This window comes from Streptopelia decaocto, assembly GCF_964273445.1.
Source record: "Streptopelia decaocto genome assembly, chromosome: 3".
NCBI classification, from domain to species: domain Eukaryota; kingdom Metazoa; phylum Chordata; class Aves; order Columbiformes; family Columbidae; genus Streptopelia; species Streptopelia decaocto.
The window spans coordinates 116453680-116473374 of NC_138656.1; the positions used below are offsets into that span (position 1 = coordinate 116453680).

The window sequence follows — 19695 nt, forward strand, 5'->3', positions numbered from 1 at the left end:
TTGCTTTGTCTCCTGCTTGCGTGTGAGCAGGAGATTTAAACTTATATTGAAGTACTAGTTACCGTGAGATACTTATCGTTAGTCTGCTGACAGAGAGCTGGCTTGCAAAGGGACAGATGCTCTCTGGATACAAATTGCAGGAGTTCCCCTGATGTCAAAGACACTGGAGCAATGTACAGGGGAACTTTGCTAAAGCCATTAATGACACACAGAAACATCTGACTTTGCTCTAAACAAGCCACTCACCTCCCTGGAGCAGTAACATCATGTTAGGATAATGTTTCATCTAGGTTAATTAGCCTTAATGAGGGAGGAATTTGCCTTCATGAGCCATGGGAAACAGGAAAAAATCGTCTCTATGGAGCAAAATAGACCTACACTAGGTGTGTGGTATGCCTGCATGGAGCAACCTTGAACATATTCATACTCTCCCTGTACTTACTGCAGTGTTACACAGGGAGACTTCAGTAGAGATGAGGCCAAAAACCTAAGCTCTCAAACCAACATCCCAGTGCAGGAAATGTTTAGAAATCCTCCAGTCCAGGAGATAACAAACAGGGAGGAATCACCCTGCAATAGGGGAAAAGGCTGATCAGGAACAGGATTGTCCTTTGTATCCCAGTGTCTTCCTGCTTTGTCTATTTTTGGGGAACAGGATTCCTGGTCTTGGTGTCCCTCTTGTATTCAGAGCTCTTCCACCTTCCTGAAGATGATCCAGATGACAACATGCATTGAAGCATCTCAGGCTTGTGATTCCCATGAATCTGGCCTGTGATCCTTCCCTGGGGTGATAAGCAAAGCACCATGTGGCTCAGGGGACATTTGCTGGTTGTGAAGGTGATGAGAGACCTCACGCATCATTGTCCTAAGTCTCTTGTAGACAAAAAAGAATAATATAAGTGGGATATGATCTTACCTACATCCACATTGTTTTAAGGGCCCAAGGGATTTCAGCGACATGAGAATAAACCCACTGGCCAGAAGCAGCTCCTCTCTGCAAGTTGTATCTCCCCATGGTTGTATAGACCACTACTAATCTACCCCTCTAACTAAGTATGAGCTGAATGTACTGCTGGGCAAGAGGTAAGATTCTAATTTGCCCCAGCTGGAGGATTTGCCCCATTTGCCAAACGTTACTCAACCATAATAATACAAATCTTCTGCCTTTTTTTCCTGGCTCTAAGGAGAGATCACCATGGGTTGTATACCACGTCCCGCCCTCAGGTATGAATGGGGGGAGAAATGACTCAGGTTCATGGGTCCCCTTAGACTGGAAAACAGTACACACAGTACTTAAGGTCTGCAAACAAAAGGCTTTTATTTGGCAGCTTGGCCCAAATGGTATATTATTCGGTGGCAGAAGGATTTACATTATTGTAGATTTGATTGGTAAACATTAAAAGTTTGCAGCATATGCGGGGCTGTAAATCTTAGGTTACTATGTTAGATATAAGAAGGAAAGCCAAAGGGTAGAAGCATGGGGAAGAATAGAGGGAGAAAGATTTCACTATCCTTATGGCTCCGCTTTATGTGTGATGGAGTTCGCAGTCTCGGGTCCAGCGATATGTGGCGTCCTCTGGTGTTTTGTTCAGTTCACATGGTGAGACTGGTGGGCAGAGTGGTCCTCGGGATGGTGGGTGGGCACTGCCAATGCTTGTACAAGTTGGGCCTTTATATCCCTCTGGGTTGCCTGCTTGCATAACTTCTGTTTTTTTGTGGAGGTGTTATTGTGAAGGAGAGGAAAGTCTGGGGGGAAGGGGTGATTGCAAAAGATTGACAAGTCTTGACAAGTCTTGGGCCATGTTGAAGGGTCTCAACTTTTCTGCTTTGTGCCCTGCTGGGTGCATCAGAAGGTGGAGCTATGTGCCCTCTGGCACGTCCCCCACCTCCTGTATCAGCCAGCTGGCCTGGTCTGTGGTTCGTTAGCTTGTCGTTGATATGTAAATCACAGTTCACCCTATACTGAATGTATCATCTCCTGTGGCTGGATGAACTGGTTTTGCCACAGCCATTATCCTTATCAGTACATGCCAGTCATAACAATCAGTGGGTAACTGTGAAGTCCAAAGGCTGTCCAACTGAGACACACCTAAAGGTCTCACTAATCTTCCTCACCATTTCATGCCTACTTTCTCTTCCTCCCTTACTACCAAAGTGGAGAATTGTGAGCATGCATTACTCCTAGCCCCCATGAACTTTGGGCTTGTAGGCTGTTATCGTGCACTTGTAAGGAACAAAATTACTTTTTCCCCTCTTCCATCAGTAAAAAGCAGCAGTAAATTGATCAGAGCTGTCTGTCGATAATACAGGGATAGGCCATATCCTCTTGCAGTCAGGATGCTTGTAGCAGGGACAGACAGGTCAATGTGTGTGCTGTTACTGCCCTCTCCTGCCTGGAAGGAGAACGGTGAGTCACAAACTAGTCCTGTCCAGATACTACAGGACACACTCATCCATGGCATCCTAATATTTGCATGGTATTTCCCAGCCATGCTTCCATGTATCTGATAATATGTACTCTAGTCATTTGTCAAGAGTTTCAGTTACTCAGTAGGCATATATAAGCTCTAGATTTGTTATTTCAGTAATTTCACAACTGTCTGGCCTCATGCACTTGTGAGTTCAGACACAAGAAAAAGAGGTGGAATGTTACACTGTCACCAAAAGTGACACAGAAATTCCAGAGTGATAAAATCACTCATTGCAAGCTTTGCTTATGGAAAGAAATGGAGTGCCACTATCTGTGCATGTTTGTCACTGTCCACCCTGGGACACAGCCAGAAGCTCACAGGGGTGTGCTTTTGGTAGAACTGGTGAGATCTTCCATATGTGGACTCTTGAAGAAAAATAAGGGGAAAGAACAAAATTAACAGTTCCACAATTCCTAGTATATGGATGCAGCTCCATTCTGTATTCAGACATCCAGCTTCAGTGGCTTGATTCAGTTGCTCAAACATAGGCATCTACTGACATTTGAGATGAACTGGGTTATCCAGCTTAGTTACCAGCTGCTGCTCCAGAAGCAAACAGGTCTCTTTCTTTCACTGGGTTGTATCTGACAGTTACTATGGATGTCTTGGGTACCACATGTCTATGTGCAGGTAACTAAACAGAACCCTTAATGTCTACAGTTCAGAAGTGTTTGGTGTCCAGTAGAAGCTTACAGTGTTATTAGGGGCATCTATACCTTACAATCAAGTAATCCAGCCACCCTGAGTGGAAGCAATTCAGCTGCCATGCACAGAACTGTGGTACATGGGCTAGTGAAGACTATTTTAGATGCCAATAGCCTTCTTTAACACATGGAGGTCACTAAGCTTGAGGTAACACTCTCTTCATTGTCCTGCTCAGCCCTAACTGGTCTGAGGCTATGTTGAAAGTAATACAGTGATTGAAATCAGGAAGATTTCTATCAAGGAATGGAACATACTGTGTTAAACTACCTGATCTTCCAAAACTGCCTCTTGGAAATGTTCTCTCACATTTGCTAACTCAGGACCTGCCTAGGACAGTATTAGTTGATGCAACAAGATGGTGCCATGGTTTATTCTAACAATTTGATGGTCTAGACTAGGGGTGTCAAACTCATTTTCACCTATTACTTCTACAAGTATACAGTCCTAAAATTACATTTGGTCCTTTGAAGGCAACCGTGAGGCTGATGTGGCCCCCAGTGAATATGAGTTTGACACCTCTGGTCTAGACAATGGAGAATCAGAACCTTGCCTGACGATTATCATGGAAGAAGAGATGACTGATCTGTGTAGACCATATGTAGCACTGAACAAAAGTGGCAGCAAGGGCAGGATGGAAGTGAAGCAAGCTTCAGTTAAGAGTTGAAAGGATAAGAAAGCAGTAAACATTAGGAAAAGCCAGTCTCCTCTGATTATTTTTCCCTGCACTTGCCTCCTTTGACAGAGTAAATGGTTGCCTGGATGCTCCAGAGCAAGATGCTTCCCAAAAAAAGACTTAATTGTCATAATTCTGGCCAAAGGGTCCTGATACTGTTATTGCTAGACTGTTTAGGAAGGATTCAGGACATGACTATACAATGCACACACAAATAAAAAATAAACTTAAAAAAAATAATAATAAAAGGAAAAAAAGAGCTGGAACCTGGTTTTGGAGGGTCTTTAAGCATGGTTAGTTCACCTTGCAGAGCTGTGGGAGACCCTGTTTAATACCAGGTTGCACATGCAGACATGCTGAAGGCTACGTCAACAATTCCACTTGAAAGAGGTACACTTTCCTACAGGAATCACCACAGAGTATTGCAGCACAAGGCCTTCCACATGAGACAGAAGGACAGATACACACACATTCACACAGAAGAAAACAGAATAGTGTGAATATCAATTTTATTGTGGGGTTGCCTGCAGCCAGTGCAGAGTAATCAACACCTGGCTAATTACACTGTGTGCTCAATTTGCTAGTTTTCTGAAAAGTAGCTCTGAGATTGGATGCACAGGACCTGCTGAACATCTCCCTAATATCTGATCTTTGGGTGCCTGGCAACTCTGCCACATTTGGATTAGATGAGACTCATGGGCACATATTTGCCCCACTCTCGTGCTCACCACAGGGCATTTGCTTTGGCCACTGCTAGCAATAGGATCATAGACTAGAAGGACTCTTGTTCTGATCCAGTACAGATTTTTTTATCTTTGCCTGATCATCTGCTGGAACATCTGACCATCTATCCCAAATCATTAGGTACCTCCCTTGCAAGTGGTTCTTTTCTTTTCTTTTTTTTTTTTATGAATCTGTTGTCCCTAAGATAACATAACCACCTTTCTTTTCTTTTTCAAAGTCACAGTCCAAGTCAGCAAATATCTGTCAGCCCCTCTCCCTGTCACTACCCCAGGTGATGTTTCATTGGTAGTAGAGGCTCTGAGACACCACTTTGCCTAGAAATCCCCTTGGAAAAAGTAGGTTACTGCCTTTTACAGGTTTTCATGTATAATAAAAAAGTTTTTTTCCTTTCTTTCAATCTGCCAACACTCAGTAAAGACTTCTGACATGTGAAGATAGAAGGAAACTTAATTGCACACTTGGTTCTGACAGTTTCTTTTGTCAAAATGTAAGAACTTTTAAGATGAACTTTTTCAACAGGTAGAAAGTAAAGGTTGGAGGAAGGAGAAAAGAGCAGTGCTGACAGGGCCAACTGGGGATAGCAGATTGTTTAGAAGCCAAAATGACTGACTGTGTTCAGTTGTTGAAAGGAACTGTTTTTCCTCTAAGGACCTGATTCATTAAAACTGTATGCTGCATTTACATACATTTTTGCTGAATACTTCTCTTTGCCTGAAAGGCTAAGACAATGCTGTCTTCTGAAGCAATTGGTGTCTGGGTCCATACAGATGATTAGCGTTTACAGAAATCAGGCCTGGATGAAGTCCAGCAGCACAGCAGGAGATCTGCATCTCCTCTCCTGTTAGTCATGAGGGAGCTGCAGTATCCAAAGTTTATGTCCAAAACTTGCAGAACAGTGATATGATGAAGGGTAAAAACAGGTTAGTGTAGTTTTTTTGCATGTAGCTAGGCAATGGAGGACCTTCTAAAGACCAAGATGATGAGTTTAGCCACTTATTTTTCATTATGCCCCTGTCCAAAAGGACAGCAGTTACAAGGTGATAATGAAGAACTCAAACTTTATCTGGGACCAGAAGTGCAAAGAGTCTTCTAACAGAAATCATGGACCACAGAGATGCTCTTTAGTGTTAGAAACTGGGCCCAGGCACAGTGATTCTATCTATGCTAACCAAGTAAACCATGCACACATCGAGTAACCAGATTGCATTTGCCATATTATTAAAGTGTTAGAATGGCTCATTGAACTCTCCCAAATGTCTTCTGAGGATCTTCTGGGAAACAGGACACACCAGGGTCCATTCTCAGGAAGCCACCATGTTTAGAAGGCTAGAAGAACATGACTACACAGATCTTATCAGATGGTGACAATTTACATGGGGATATGAAAACTGTGTGTTGCCCAGGAAACCGTCCTTGAGAAAAAGTGGAGGTGATGGATTTTGCCTCACTTGCCTGTCTGTTGTGTAGACCCTGACAGCTGAGTAAGCCAATGAGCTCCTCCTACAGTCATTGGAGAGAAAGAAGAACTGCTAGGATACATGTCATCTGGACTGCTATAGACATCTACTTTACGCTGCCTGATGCATGGTAGAACTGTAAAACAATTTGATGAATGTTTCAATCAGAAATTTAAATTGCTGCTGCTGGACTGGATTCTCACTCTGGGCAGACTTGTGGGAGCAGTCTCAGTTGAAGATTCGTCAATTCTTCCACCGCAGAGTCTACAAGGAAGCAGAGTATGGACAAAAATGAAAACTAGGAGAGTAGAGGCAGCATATTCCTTCACAACTCCTGGTGCTCCATTTGTCTAAGGAGTTGGCAGTCAAGCAGGCAAGGCCAGAACGGTCAGGACTTCTACATGCAGATAAACCAGGGGACACAAGCAAATATACAAGTAGTGGTGTATTTACACAGGCTTCATACATGTTTAATGCTATTTCATCATTTTCTTTAACCACAAACTTTCCTTCTAATGTAGGTGAGCTAAGATAGACTTAACACTGACAAACTGGGTACAATTCAGGAGAAAAATTGCATTTTAATATGTGAGTGCTAAAATGGTTTCAGAGGGGAACTAATCTTCAAAAGATTCTGTATGTTGCTGGCTCCAAGAATTTGGGGTAGGGAGGCAAGAGGAGGACTAGTTTGCCTTTAATTTCTTTAACAATGACTTTGCCAAACGCTTCTGTTATGAATGAGATGACTCAGGATAAGGTGACAGTGTTAGGAGAATCACCTTATGGAAAGAATTACACCTGTCTTATTTAAGGGTTTCCACTTTCCTTGTAGACAAATATGTAAAGAATTCCAAGACCTTCTAAGTCAAGACAGATCGCCCCTCGGATCTTCCAGACCGACTCCAATATTAGACCTCGACATCCAGAGACATTTAACACATTTCAGGTATGATTCTGAAAGAGGAATGGTTAACTAAAATCCATTATTTTGATAAAGACTGCTTATGATTTTATAATGGTGTTTGTTCCCTTACCTAGAAGACTATAATGTCCATAACCTTTCCGTTACCTATGCCTATTGAAAGCATGTTTGTCCGGCAATGTAGTTCAGGCTAGTTGCATTCACCCTGTTTCTGGGACCACAGTCTGCTTTTGAATAAGTAATTTTCTACATCTGCTGGTCAAATCTCCCCGTCTGGCCATGCAGTTGCCTTGCACTAGATGTGAGCCAAATCACAATCCAACCAACAGACAAAGTGAATGGTCCAGAAATATACAACCTTAAGTTTGGAGCCAAAGTAACAATATAGACAAATCAAAGTAGCAATAAAAGGAGGAACAGTTAGGCTGCATCCTTACCAATTAACTAAATAGTTCCAGAGCCTCCTCTGTGCTACTGAGACCATTTGATATCATCTTACCATGACCCTATTAACTCTTTGGCCTCCAAAGTAGACTTGTCTCAAAGCAGACTGCCTACTGCAACAGTCTCCTTGGAGTAATTCGTGGACAACACCCTGGAAAGGCCTGGGAAAATGCAAGCTGGCTCAGACCAAAAAGCCAGAGATTGCTAATACATTTAGACTCAGTTTCTGGACGCATGCCATAGCAATATTTAATTTATTGGTGTAAGGCAAAGAAACCACAACATGAAGTATCAGTATTTTATTCATATATGTATATGCCTATGCCATATGATATCAGAAAGTCTAAGGGATTTTTTTTTACGACCAGAAAAATTCAGAGAAATCACACCAATCTCTATTATTAGAATAAACTCTAAGATAATGTAAGACTTTCAGAAGAGCTACAATGTTTGATACCTATAGTGGAATCCGTCCTCCACTACCTTGGGGTAAAAGGGAGTTTTCTTTAGGAATAAATTGCTCTACAGCTAGTAAGTGTAGAGTTATGTACTCCACTTGCTCACATTGTTACCTGTTCAATGTTAATAATTAAGACCAGGGTTCATCGACTGGCACAGGTCAAATTGAAGCAGCATTTCCCATTTTTTCTGTTTTCAATCTTCAATATCACACTTCTCTCTGAAGTTTTTCCACTGAGTGCCAATTCATCAAGATCTGTAAACACGTGTCCAACCTGAAGTACAGGATAGTCCCCATGAAGGGATCAGAACTGCTGGGTTTGCTCAAACTCTAAACTCAAAGTTTATACAAAGCATAAAACAGGAAATCTTCAAAGGAGCTGCAGTGAGACTGAAAACTGCTGAGTTTTGCACAACTTCACCAGATACGCAAAAAACAGAGGCTCTTCTACACCCCTGATAAAATTGTGTTTGTGCAGCTTCTCTCTGAGATGTCCATCTGACCTGAATACAGAAAACTCAATGCTGCATGAAGAATGATTTCCCAATATTGTTTGACTATGAACAGACAATTCTATAGACCTTTACATTCATTGCAGCAACCCTTGTGCATTATGTGAGCCAGGGTAGGATTATGTATGCTTTATTCATGTTTTCTCCTTTTTCAATACATTTTGGACTATCTTTTTGTAGAGAAGTTATATTGATATTAGTGAATACAAGTCATGCCAGGGCACAGGTGTGTATTAGCTGCCTGTGCTGTTTTCTTGTAGAATTCCTGGGGGTTTGTTGCCTGGTCAAACTAGCACTGTCTCAGGCTTTTCCTAGGCACAGTGGCACATATATATATATATATAACTAATATATATGTAGCTTGAGAATTCAGGGAAGCACCAGCCCTTATTGCAGACCTGTTAGGTGCCTTACCTGTGCTATAAATAATGTAGTAAGATTTAGAGTAATCCAGCCTTGTTAGGGCTAGATCATAAGCCACTGACCTCATGGGCTAAGTTTTGGGGCAGCTCAGATTTCTAAGCATATATGTAAGTGTGAGATCAAGAAGAGGTGATATGTTGTAGGGCTACCCCAGCTGTCTTTGTCTCCTTCATGATAAATGCAGAGGAGTAAGTGGAATAATCCTGTCCTGTGGGTACCATCTGGCCTGAAAGCCACTAGCTTAACTACCCTGTCCCCAGTTTCTGAAGACAGAATCATCATTAAGCCACAGGGCAAACAAGAAAACCCTGGAAAAATCCCTTTCCATTTCTGTGTGCTGAGACTTTTTTGTTCAGATACATGAGTGTCTCATTGTTGTCCTCTAAAGGTTGATCTGTATAAGTGCATTTATGAGTCTACTACCGTAGAGAGCAAAGTCAGTACTAGGAAAGAACCCAAAAGTCTCTATAGCTTTAATGAGAGGAACCTATTTCTCTCAACCTTTGCTTTCAAAATGCAGTGAGTATCTGGAAAGGAAGAGCAAGAGAGCAAGAAAGAAGGGAGAAAAAAAAAGAAAATAGGAAAGAAGGAGAAAGAAAATGTTCAGATAAAGTTTAGTTTATTTTAAAATGCCTTCAATTACCTGTAACTCAGATATTCTTCTTCCCAAAATCCCACGGAAATATGGAAGTCTTTTGTGTACATGAGCATATGTCTCTGTATGCAGGAAGGAAAAGCTGAGATTTTAATTTCTCTTGAAACATAAACCATTTTCAAATCCCCTGATATCAGTAAAGCTGGGTTTTCCTCTTTCTTTATATTTTCAGGACAGAAAGGTTACACAAAACTTTCTTTAGCATTGTAAGTTGGTTGATTTGGGATTCAGAACAGGTAAAGAGCTTAGTTTCATACCCAGTGAAATTGAGAGACAGCTCTTAATTATCAAGATGATGGGATGAAAAAAGGAGGTTGGAAAAGCTAGAGAAAGTAAAAAAAATGAGGTAAACAAAACAAATATATAAGGCTTTGTGAATAATTAACTTCAGGGAAGTCTGAAAATTGTGTACCAGGGCAATCCTGACCTACAGCAGATGAAGACAAACCTGCTTGGAGAGACAAGAGCACCTGGGAGCTTAGATATGGCCACTGCTTTGCAGGTTAAAACACTTTGACAATGGAGATGAGGCCAGGCTATGCTAAATCATTGTAAATGCATCTCCTACCAGCCTTATAGATGCTCTAAGTGTCCCATGGCATCTCTGGTGGCATGGATGAACCCATGTGCTTACTTTCCATCCCTCCTCTTGAAGCTGTTCTTTTTTGTAGAGGAAAATTTAAGGGCAAACTGAGAGTGAAAACCAGTGAGTGTTGTTATCTAATGTAGTGGCTTCTGCATTAAACCAAGGCTAGAGTTCTGGATGTAGAATTCTGCTTTATTCATTCCACACTTAAGTCTGTTGATAAAGTATCAAACTGGCCTTCAGAATTTAGGACATTGCTCCAGATGGATCAGACATCCAAAACACTAAATTAATACTTTTCTTGATTTTAGATCCTACCTTTCTTTTGAATAGGGAGAGCATGTATCTACTCTCTTCCATTCCACTGTTATATCTGAGCTTCCCACAGATTTAGTTGGGAACCTGAAAGTAACACTGATATGTGTCTTCTTGTCTTTACCTTCATAACCTGCCCTTGCATCAAAACAGATTTATTTTTTTTTTTTTTTTTAACTTTTAACAGAAGTCTTTTTTAACTAGAGTGACCAGAAAACCTACCAAAAATGACCTACATTCTGTGCTGGGAAGCCAAGAAACATGACACAAAAAAACTCTTGTTGAGATTATACTCAGGAGATCTGTCTATGTTTCTTGGCTTACACATGCAGACTCTCTGACCTCATCAGTCCGCCTCTTAGTCTCACTTTCTTCACCTGTAAAATTGAGTACAGACATATCTTCTACATCTGCCTTCCGGACACTTGTGTCTGTACTAATCTGTAGCGTCTGGAAAGTTCAGGTATCCTACTAATGTCATCCATCATATAGGGAAAGACAAATACCCACCAATTACAGAAGTTGGATTTGATCCTTTAACTTCATGGTTACATTTCATCAAGATGCAAAATCACATCCAGATCATCTATCATGTATATGAGATAAAGACAGCAAAAGGAAAACTACTTTATTGCAGGTGATATTTCTTTCAGTGCAGAAACCCTATAAAAACAGACCAAAAAAAAAAATAGACTCAGGATACTAAAGAGAGATAATGAAAGCTATCAGCATCATCACAAATTATTCTGTGTTTTGCTTAGCCATCCAGCTGATACAAAACATCCTTCCTGTGAAACTCTTTGAGACAGGAGTTTTGTTGTTTAGCTAGTCTGTGAGCCTGGAGCTGTCAGCCTCCTGCGAGTGCCTGGCATCACACTGACAAGGTGATATGAAAAGTGACAGGCAAGAAAACAGAGGCTCAGAATTTGGGAGCAGCGAGAAAGTAACATCCTTCTTTCTGAAGGGTAAAAGGGAGCAATGAAATGGGTTTTGAAGCTCAACATATTTTTAAAATTGTAACAAAGAGCCAAGCCCAAAGCCTTACTGGTGTGTTGCCTTTACAGATGAACTTTCCCTCCTCACATATTGTTGTATCTTTTTTACGCTTGTTTGCTTGCCAGGAGGTAGACCAGCTGCTGTCATAATTCCAGTCATTTGATTAGCAGTAGCAATCTTCTGTTTGGATGCACGGACTGAAAGAAGCCTGGTACGCAATGAAGTCTGTGGCGAAACACCACTGGTGCCCTCTAGAGTTCCCTGATTTCCACGATCTCTTTCAATCTGGCTTTAGATTCATCTGAGCAGGGCAAAACTGGTTCCCAGTGCTGAGGTACTAGTAATCAACAAATTATTCCTTCTTTTTCTTTTTTCTTTTGATTTTTTCTATTTCCTTTTGATTTTTTCTCTTTCCTTTTGATTTTTTCTCTTTCTCTTTCTTTCTCTTTTCTCTTTCTCTTTTCCTTTTCCTTTTCCTTTTCCTTTTCCTTTGTCTTTTCCTTTGTCTTTTTCTTTCTTATCCTTTGTCTTGTTCTTGTTTTTGTTCATTTTCATTTTTCTTGTCTTTTTATTTGCCTTTGCCTTTTTCTTTGTCCTTTTCTTTGCCTTTTTCTTTTTTTCTTTTCTTTTTCTTTGTCTTTCTCTTTCTTCAACTTTTTCTTCTTCTTCTTCTTCCCTTTTTCTTTTCCCTTTTTCTACTTCCTCTTCTTCCTCTTCTTCTTCTCTTCTTCATCATTATCTTCTTTCTTTTCCTTGACTATTTACCAAAGGCATTAGAATTCTTTCCTCTGGTATTTTTCCCTCAATCCCTGTCCTAGGGGTTCCATCTTTGATCTTTCCATAGAAAGGGTTCAGTCACCTTCTCCTGCTCTGCTTATGACCAAAATCCTTTTGGAAGGGTGTGAATATCTAACGTTGCCGATGATTTTTATCATGAGTCTTATGAGACCGTATTCCCTTACAGTCACAATTTATGGAGTCAAGAGAACAGATGAAAATCTGTTTTATTTATCCTCTTCATTAACAAGTAAGTTCCATGATTACCAAGGAAAAAGCAAATATACATTCACCAAAGATGGAAAAAGCCCTGGGGGGATTGTTTTGTTTTTCAATCCAGCACTCAAGATTTCTTAAAACATTTAAGGCACTCTTGTGTTTCCCCCCAAAAAAAAAGGAATCCCCTCCCCTCATTTCCAAATTACTAGGTTGCAAACTTGCATTGTCACTTGCCATCAGCATGTTTACTTCTTGGTCTTTCTTGTTTGAGGGGGGCAATGAAGCTTCTCGACTATGTTAACTGCCTCACTGGAAAAAAATCTATGCATGGTAGCAATTTGGATGAATCTCATTCATTTCACTTTTTTCCCATAGAGAAGAGATGTAGCCATTAACTAACTGAAAGGAGAAAGTGAAGGAGCTGATAGCTGAGGGTCATGCTCACTCTTTGTAAAAAGTATCCAGTCATCTTGGATCTGTGGCCTCACTGGTGTATTTCCACAGGTAGCAATGGGTGGTGAGGCCGTTTTTCATCCACAGTTAGCCAGAAGTTTGTACATCTTTTACTCATTCAAAACTGGCAAGTCACAGCATTATCCAGTGTTATGTTTGGAGGATATAATATCATATACTAGAAACATTTCATGGCAAGCATCCAAGGACTTTTGTGAGTGCCATGTGCACCACAGTGCCATGGCTTAATCTTTGGTCTATAGTTCAGAAACAATCCATAGTCACAGTCTTAGATGTTTCAGATATGTTCCCTGGGCAATACTCCTAATGTGGAAAATCAGTACTGAGGCCTAAAGTATACAGAGCTGAAATAGAATATTCTGGAAATATGGAGTATCAGCTTTAGCACTTTCTTCTTAAATGCTCCATTGTTTTTACACATGGTAAAAGGGGATCCATCTGTTTAGAAGACCGTGTCCTTAATATGCTTTTTGGTTATGAACAGAAAGCAAACATTACTTTGCAAAGTAACTTTTGTATGTGCTGTTTGCCACTCTGATCCTGTAGACTACTTATCTCCATAATATATACTGGTCATGTTCCAATGTTTCCCTTGACTATCAGTCTAACTTCTGTTGTGGTTAGGTGTACTGACCTTCTGAAGTAAAGTTGTCTCAGTCTAATTCTCCAGACAACCTTCACAGGACATCCCTTGAAATAAAGAGAAGCACCTCAAAGTCAAGAGAGGTATCTCTAAATTAGGATGTTGCTTGTATTGGTGAAGAGATTCAAATATTTTTCCATTTCCTTTACAGACGTCAAGTCTTATCAGATCTGATTATTTGTCGTCTACATGTGTTATTACATAAGAATAAACATGAAATGGTTTTCACATTCAAAGTTCTGAGAAAGTCCAGCCAATAAGTTCAAGCTTGCTTTTTATTCATCATTATTGTTTTAAAGTATTTATTTTAAATGAGGGTGTAAACATTCAGTGCAGATGGCCTCTTCTTCCCCACTGAGAGGGAATCTGTTTCTTTTGCCGCATGTCGGAGTTTCACCAGCCTGGGGTACAGAGAAGTCCTTGAGATAGTTGGCAAATGATAGTCCAAGCCTTCAGGCACACTTGGATCTTTTCACTTTTAAGTAAGGCCATCATTAAAACATGAGCAGACATAATTGCATCATAGCCTGGGCAGAATTGCAGGCAGGTCTGGATGTCCTTAAGCACAAGGATTTATAACATGTTGGCCTGATATCCATTGCCGTCTTTCTGCAGCTTTCTATGCACAGTACCCAAATCAGAGATTTCAGCCCTGCCTTTTAGAACAACAAAGTTAGTTTATAGAAGTTACAATGAGATGCACTACAAAGCTGCCAATACCCAAAAGACTCCATTATGAAACCACCATTTATTTAGGCTTTTAAACCCAAATGAAAGTATTACAATGAAAGAAACTTGTTTCATAGACCTGGAGTGTACCAAAAATGAACCTTCAGTGGCAGCTCAGTTAGTCTGAAAAATCAGGCAACTAAATATGACTTTCAGGAAACATATTTGAATGTGTTGCTATTAATCTTCAGTTTGTCATATCTGATTTAAATGTAAAATCAGGTTTTCTCCCCAACCTGAAACTTGCTTTCATGAACTAAGGGAAATTATCCAACTTTTTTAGATTTTTCACAGACTTTACCTTGCAGAGAAATAAAGGCCACCAAAATAGAGCAAGCAGAACCACTGATAAAAACGTAAGATAAAGGAGAAGATAGCATCTCCCAGTCTTTTTTTGGGGGGCCCTCAGTTCCAGAAGGACAGGGAACTGCTGGAGAGAGTCCAGCACAGAGCCACAAAGATGATTAAGGGAGTGGAGCATCTCCCTTATGAGGAAAGGCTGAGGGAGCTGGGTCTCTTTAGCTTGGAAAAGAAGACACTGAGGGGCAACCTCATTAATGTTTATAAATATATAAAGGGTGAGTGTCAGGAGGATGGAGCCAGGCTCTTCGAGGTGACAACCGATGATAAGACAAGGGGCAATGGGTATAAACTGGAACACAAGAGGTTCCATTTAAATTTGAGAAGAAACTTCTTCACAGTGAGGGTGACAGACACTGGAACAGGCTGCCCAGGGGGTTGTGGAGTTTCCTTCTGTGCAGACATTCAAAACGTGCCTGGACATATTCCTGTGTAACCTCATCTGGGTGTTCCTGCTCTGGCAGGGGGATTGGACTGGATGATCTTTCGAGGTCCCTTTCAATCCCTAAAATTCTGTGATTCTGTGAACGTTACATACAGTAAAGCTAAAAAAATACACCCTGACAGGGGCATGGCAAGGAGGGCTGGCCAGAAATTTTCCATAAAATGTTTTCTCTCAATAAGCTTCATGGGAAAATTAATAAGCTCTCCATATCCCCATCTGTGGAAAAGAATATATTCATCAGGGACTGCAAGCAGACTTGCCATGATACTTTGCAGAGCCATTTCACTAAAAAAAGTGTTGGCTTTTTTATAAGGAATACAATGTTATGTTGAAAAAAAATGCCATATTTGATGATTAGTGGTACATAAGAGGTTAAACTGTAAAGGATATAGACCCCTAACTTACCCCACAAAATCCTTTGCCTAGAAACACTAGTTAGACAACAAGTTCAAGATTCCATTTGGATGAAATACCCATATCTAGATGTCTCCATAGAAGTTGGATGTCTAAGCTTCCAATGTAGTCAATGAAGACCTAGAACAATTTATAGCTGAGTAAACATTAGCATGAAGTGGTTTTTTTAGATGCTGTGAGTTACGATATCAGTCCATTGCTGCTTTAAAAGGGTGCTGCTCTCCTGTAAGCCTTCTGCACTACCAGATCACCTGACACAGATGTCTTGTTACCACAGGGCATCTCAAATAGCATTAACCACACATTTTTATTCAGCTTGATCGAGCCCTTGGTGTAGCCAGAAGAATGGTGAAGCTCACCATAAAGGACACATGTCCATTTCATGTAATAAATCATCCATACTTCTCTGACTGTATTGAATAAAGCCCTGGTGCTCAATTCATTTTCTTAAACACTGGCATCTAGTGCCATGGGAGACACACAAACACAACCTGCCTGGTGTCAAAACACCTAGAAGCAAGGTAGACTTAAGTCCTATATCGTATCCAGAAAATCTGTGCAGATGTTTCACTGCAGACTCTCACACATAAGAAACTATTTTAAGTCCCCTTTGATTGTAATGGGAGATTAGGCATTGTTGATGTATACACCTACAAGTTGGCACCTATGCCCCAGTGCCTTGATATTAGATTTTGTCCCATTCTGGTATTTTCTATAGTTTTGTTCAGCATTTGAGAACATCAAAATTTTCTACCCCTTTTCTTAGCCATACAGATGACTTCCAAGACAATTTCTGTAAGTTTTAACTGTAGCATTCCCACCTTGCTTTCAGCCTGTATTGGGCTATCATGTGAAGGGAGACAATTGTTCAAGAGTCAAAAGGTTCAAAGACAGCAGGCTGGAAGATTACTTTTCTACTCAATCCTTTGTTAAACTTACTATTTACATCAACTAGAAATGAATGACTGCAGATATTGTCAACTTTAAAAATACACAAACAAGTTTATTTTGCATCCAAGATCATAAATATTTTGATATATGTGTTGGTATAGACCGAGGAGATCACACAAGCACTGTAAAAATCATGAGATATTCTAACTAGCAATGATATTTATGAATTTCCTTTTCTTGTTTTCTGTTATTGTAAGCTCCATCACATTTTCACTTCTCTGGATTTATGAAGACTAAAATGGTGATAAAATCCAACACAAAATCTTGAAATTGCCTGATTCCTAAAAGGACTTGAAAGGGCTAAAAATAGTCTTATCTATATGCTACTCCTGATCTTGGTTTTACTGCTATTAAAAACATGACTTACAATTACAGTGATGCAGATTTTTATTTTCCTGGTATGTCAGGCATTTCTAAAAAAAATATATAAAAAGTCAAAGTGAGGCATGTTTACATCTTTTTAATACTGAATTTAAAAGATCCAGATATTACTACAAGTCCAGACTTAAAGAGTCATGATATTGTTAATTGATGTCTGCAAAATGGTCTGTAAATATTTAATTATCATTTCTCTCTCATTACTAATGGGGGGGTAAACATCAATTCCTGCTTTGAGAACTGCCTGGAGACTGACAGATAAACATTCTAAAAGCTAGTTATTTGTTAATAGCCTTTGGGAGACCTTTTATAAAAGACTGGGCTACTCCCAATCTGAAATGGAGATAGATTTCCAAAATAAGGCCTCATTTTGATTAGGACTCCTATAAATTTGGTATCTTCCCTAGGATACCAGCTTTCCAACCAAACAGTGTTCCAATGTTCAGCAGGCAGAAAGATCATCCTAAAAGATATCTTGGAGCTTTTCCTATGTTGTGTTTTTTGTTGGTTTTGTTGTTGTTGTTTTTTTTTAATATTCTTCAAGCATCCTGGCAATTGTCTATGTCCTGTACAACTTCTTTTCTCTGGGTGTCTACTTTTTCATTTTTTTATAAAACAGCTGGAAAGACTGAGAAGCCAAAGTGCAGAAGAGAGAGGTTCTCAATCAAGTGAAATGTTCCCATTTTTGACCTACACACTGTTCTCTGTGTTAGAGCAGGGTTTACTGATGTGGTACCTAAGACACCCTGAGAGTTACTGCAGGGACAAGATCTTAACTGTCATGGGATGGAAAATAGCCACTGTTTTATCAGAAACACTGTAATGTTTTGTTATGTTTTGGTTTGGGTTTTTTTTCCTCACCCAAACCAATATAAAGTATTGATTTCTCAAAAATGTCTGCAAATGCAGAAATCAGGTTTTGTTCCTCTCATTTTTTTTCTGCCCTGAGCAGAATTGGGATAACTGAAATCAGTCTTTTAAAATCTGCAATGAGATTTTAACCTTTGAAATTATTTTTCATTTATGTTTCTAAATGAAAATTTTAAATCTGGAGTGCTATGGGTTTTTTGGTTGTTGGTTGGTTGGTTGTATTTTTTTTTGTTTTTCATTTAGCACTTATCAAATTACATCGTTATAACAATGAGAATAAATTATTTGCTCATAGTAAGGTGTCTGGTGTCCTGCAGTGCAGGAAAACAAGAAAAATTGAGTCTTATATTGAAAAAAACTCTTATTTGGATAAAACGTGCAACAGGATAAATCTATAGTAGTAAATTCAACACCACCAGAGCAAAGCTGTTGGAACCTGGTTGTTTTTACTACTGACTGGTTAGGATGGTCCATTAATTTAGCAGGGCTGAACCAGCCCTGTGTGAAACATTTCCTGGGCCTTGTTTGGTCATCAGCATTGGCCAGGGACTATTCTCAATTAGTGGTTAGGTTTCCACCCTATTGGATGCTCAGAGGGCTTAGCAGCATGGATATGGCCAAAACATGACAATTGTGCTGATGGTCTGAGATTGCACCTCAGCAGTGCTTAATTTCTTAATACAGATACGACCATATACCCATGTAGAATAGCTAGGTCTTGGTGTTCAAGGCTCTGATCTAGGAGTGTGAATAAACCACACAAAACTGTTTTCATTTAACTGAGAAGGGGAGATAAAAACCTATTGGGACTGGAAAAAGTAGCGAAGTTGGGGAGCCTAGGGCATGGAGCCTCTTTTGGTCTCTCTGAAGTCAACAACGCGTGTCAATCTGCATCAGCCAAGGATCCGTCCTACAGTGTTTCAGAACCAAGAGTCCTACCAAAACCAACCTTTGAAGCTGTATGTAATCTGCTCTTCAGGTCCACTCTTTCCTGTTTCTCCCATAGGTAATAAATAGTTTAGGGAGCAAATCTTTAATTTCACTATAGCAAAATAAGTATACTCTAAACTCTTCAATGAACGTGAGTGCATTTATATTTATGTGCCTGTGTGTATTTCTTTTTCTTTCTTTCCCATTTGTAGTTTGATCACTCATGGTTTTGGAACTCCTGCAATATGTGCTGCCCTAAGCACTTTCCAAACTGTTCTCAGTGAAATGCTGAACTACTTGGAAAAGCACACATCGCACAAAAACGGAGGAGCGGCGGAATCCGGCCAAGGACACGCCAACTCAGAGAAAGCCCCCCTGCGGAAAACTTCAGAGGCTGCTGTGAAAGAGGGCAAAACAGAAAAGACAGACTAGCTACATCAAACAGAATCTATTTCAAGAGAGTCTTGCTGCTGATATTTTTTTTAAATATATATATCATTGAGGGCAATTTATCTCCAGTGGACCAAATCCAAAAAAAAAAGGGGGAAAAAAGAAAAAAAAAAAAAAAGAAAAAAATCAAAAAATGAAAATAAAAAAGAGAAAGATTAAAACAGAGAGAAAGAGGGAGCGTGAGAGAGGAAAGTATTCAACCTTAAGGACAGCAGTGTACAGTAATTGTGTGATGAAATTGTCACTTTTTTTAAATTTATGTTGCTCTAAACTACTGTTTTGTGCACGTAGTATTTGATTGTTCTGAATGATACACTAACACTTTTTTATAAGCACTTCTGGACTTGGCTGAGGTGGCACATGAAATCTGACGCACTTTCTTCTCCAGCAGCATAGTTAAGGCCAGCATATCAGTTGTGGGACACACAGTTCCAGCATCCTGGCTTTGCTGGCATGCTGGATAGATTGAAAGAAGGGCTTCCTCTGATCCATTGGAAATGCCTGATCTACTCACTATTGGGAAAACAATAAGGAAACCTGGCAAAAGAGGAGTTCTTGGGCCGTGGGACAAATGAACTGTTTGGTGTTGGGGACTGCTCATCCCCAAGTGGGAATGTACAATAAAGCTGCACTGGAGTGAGGCCAGAACCTGTTGGGAATCTGTCCTGACCATTCAAGCAGCAGCCGTGGTG

General features: G+C 40.1%; 1 protein-coding gene across 1 annotated transcript in view; it reads left to right on the forward strand.

Annotated features, from left to right (window-relative positions):
- The window catches only part of TFAP2D (transcription factor AP-2 delta), a gene marked incomplete at both ends in the record, with an annotated part of 46460 nt that extends 27475 nt beyond the window's left edge, over positions 1 to 18985 (forward strand). The window contains 2 exons of the mRNA XM_082048745.1: positions 6883 to 6996; positions 18766 to 18985. Coding sequence (XP_081904871.1) covers positions 6883 to 6996; positions 18766 to 18985 — 334 coding nt within the window. The remainder of the gene's footprint in view (positions 1 to 6882; positions 6997 to 18765) is intronic.
- Positions 18986 to 19695: the final 710 nt, after the last annotated feature.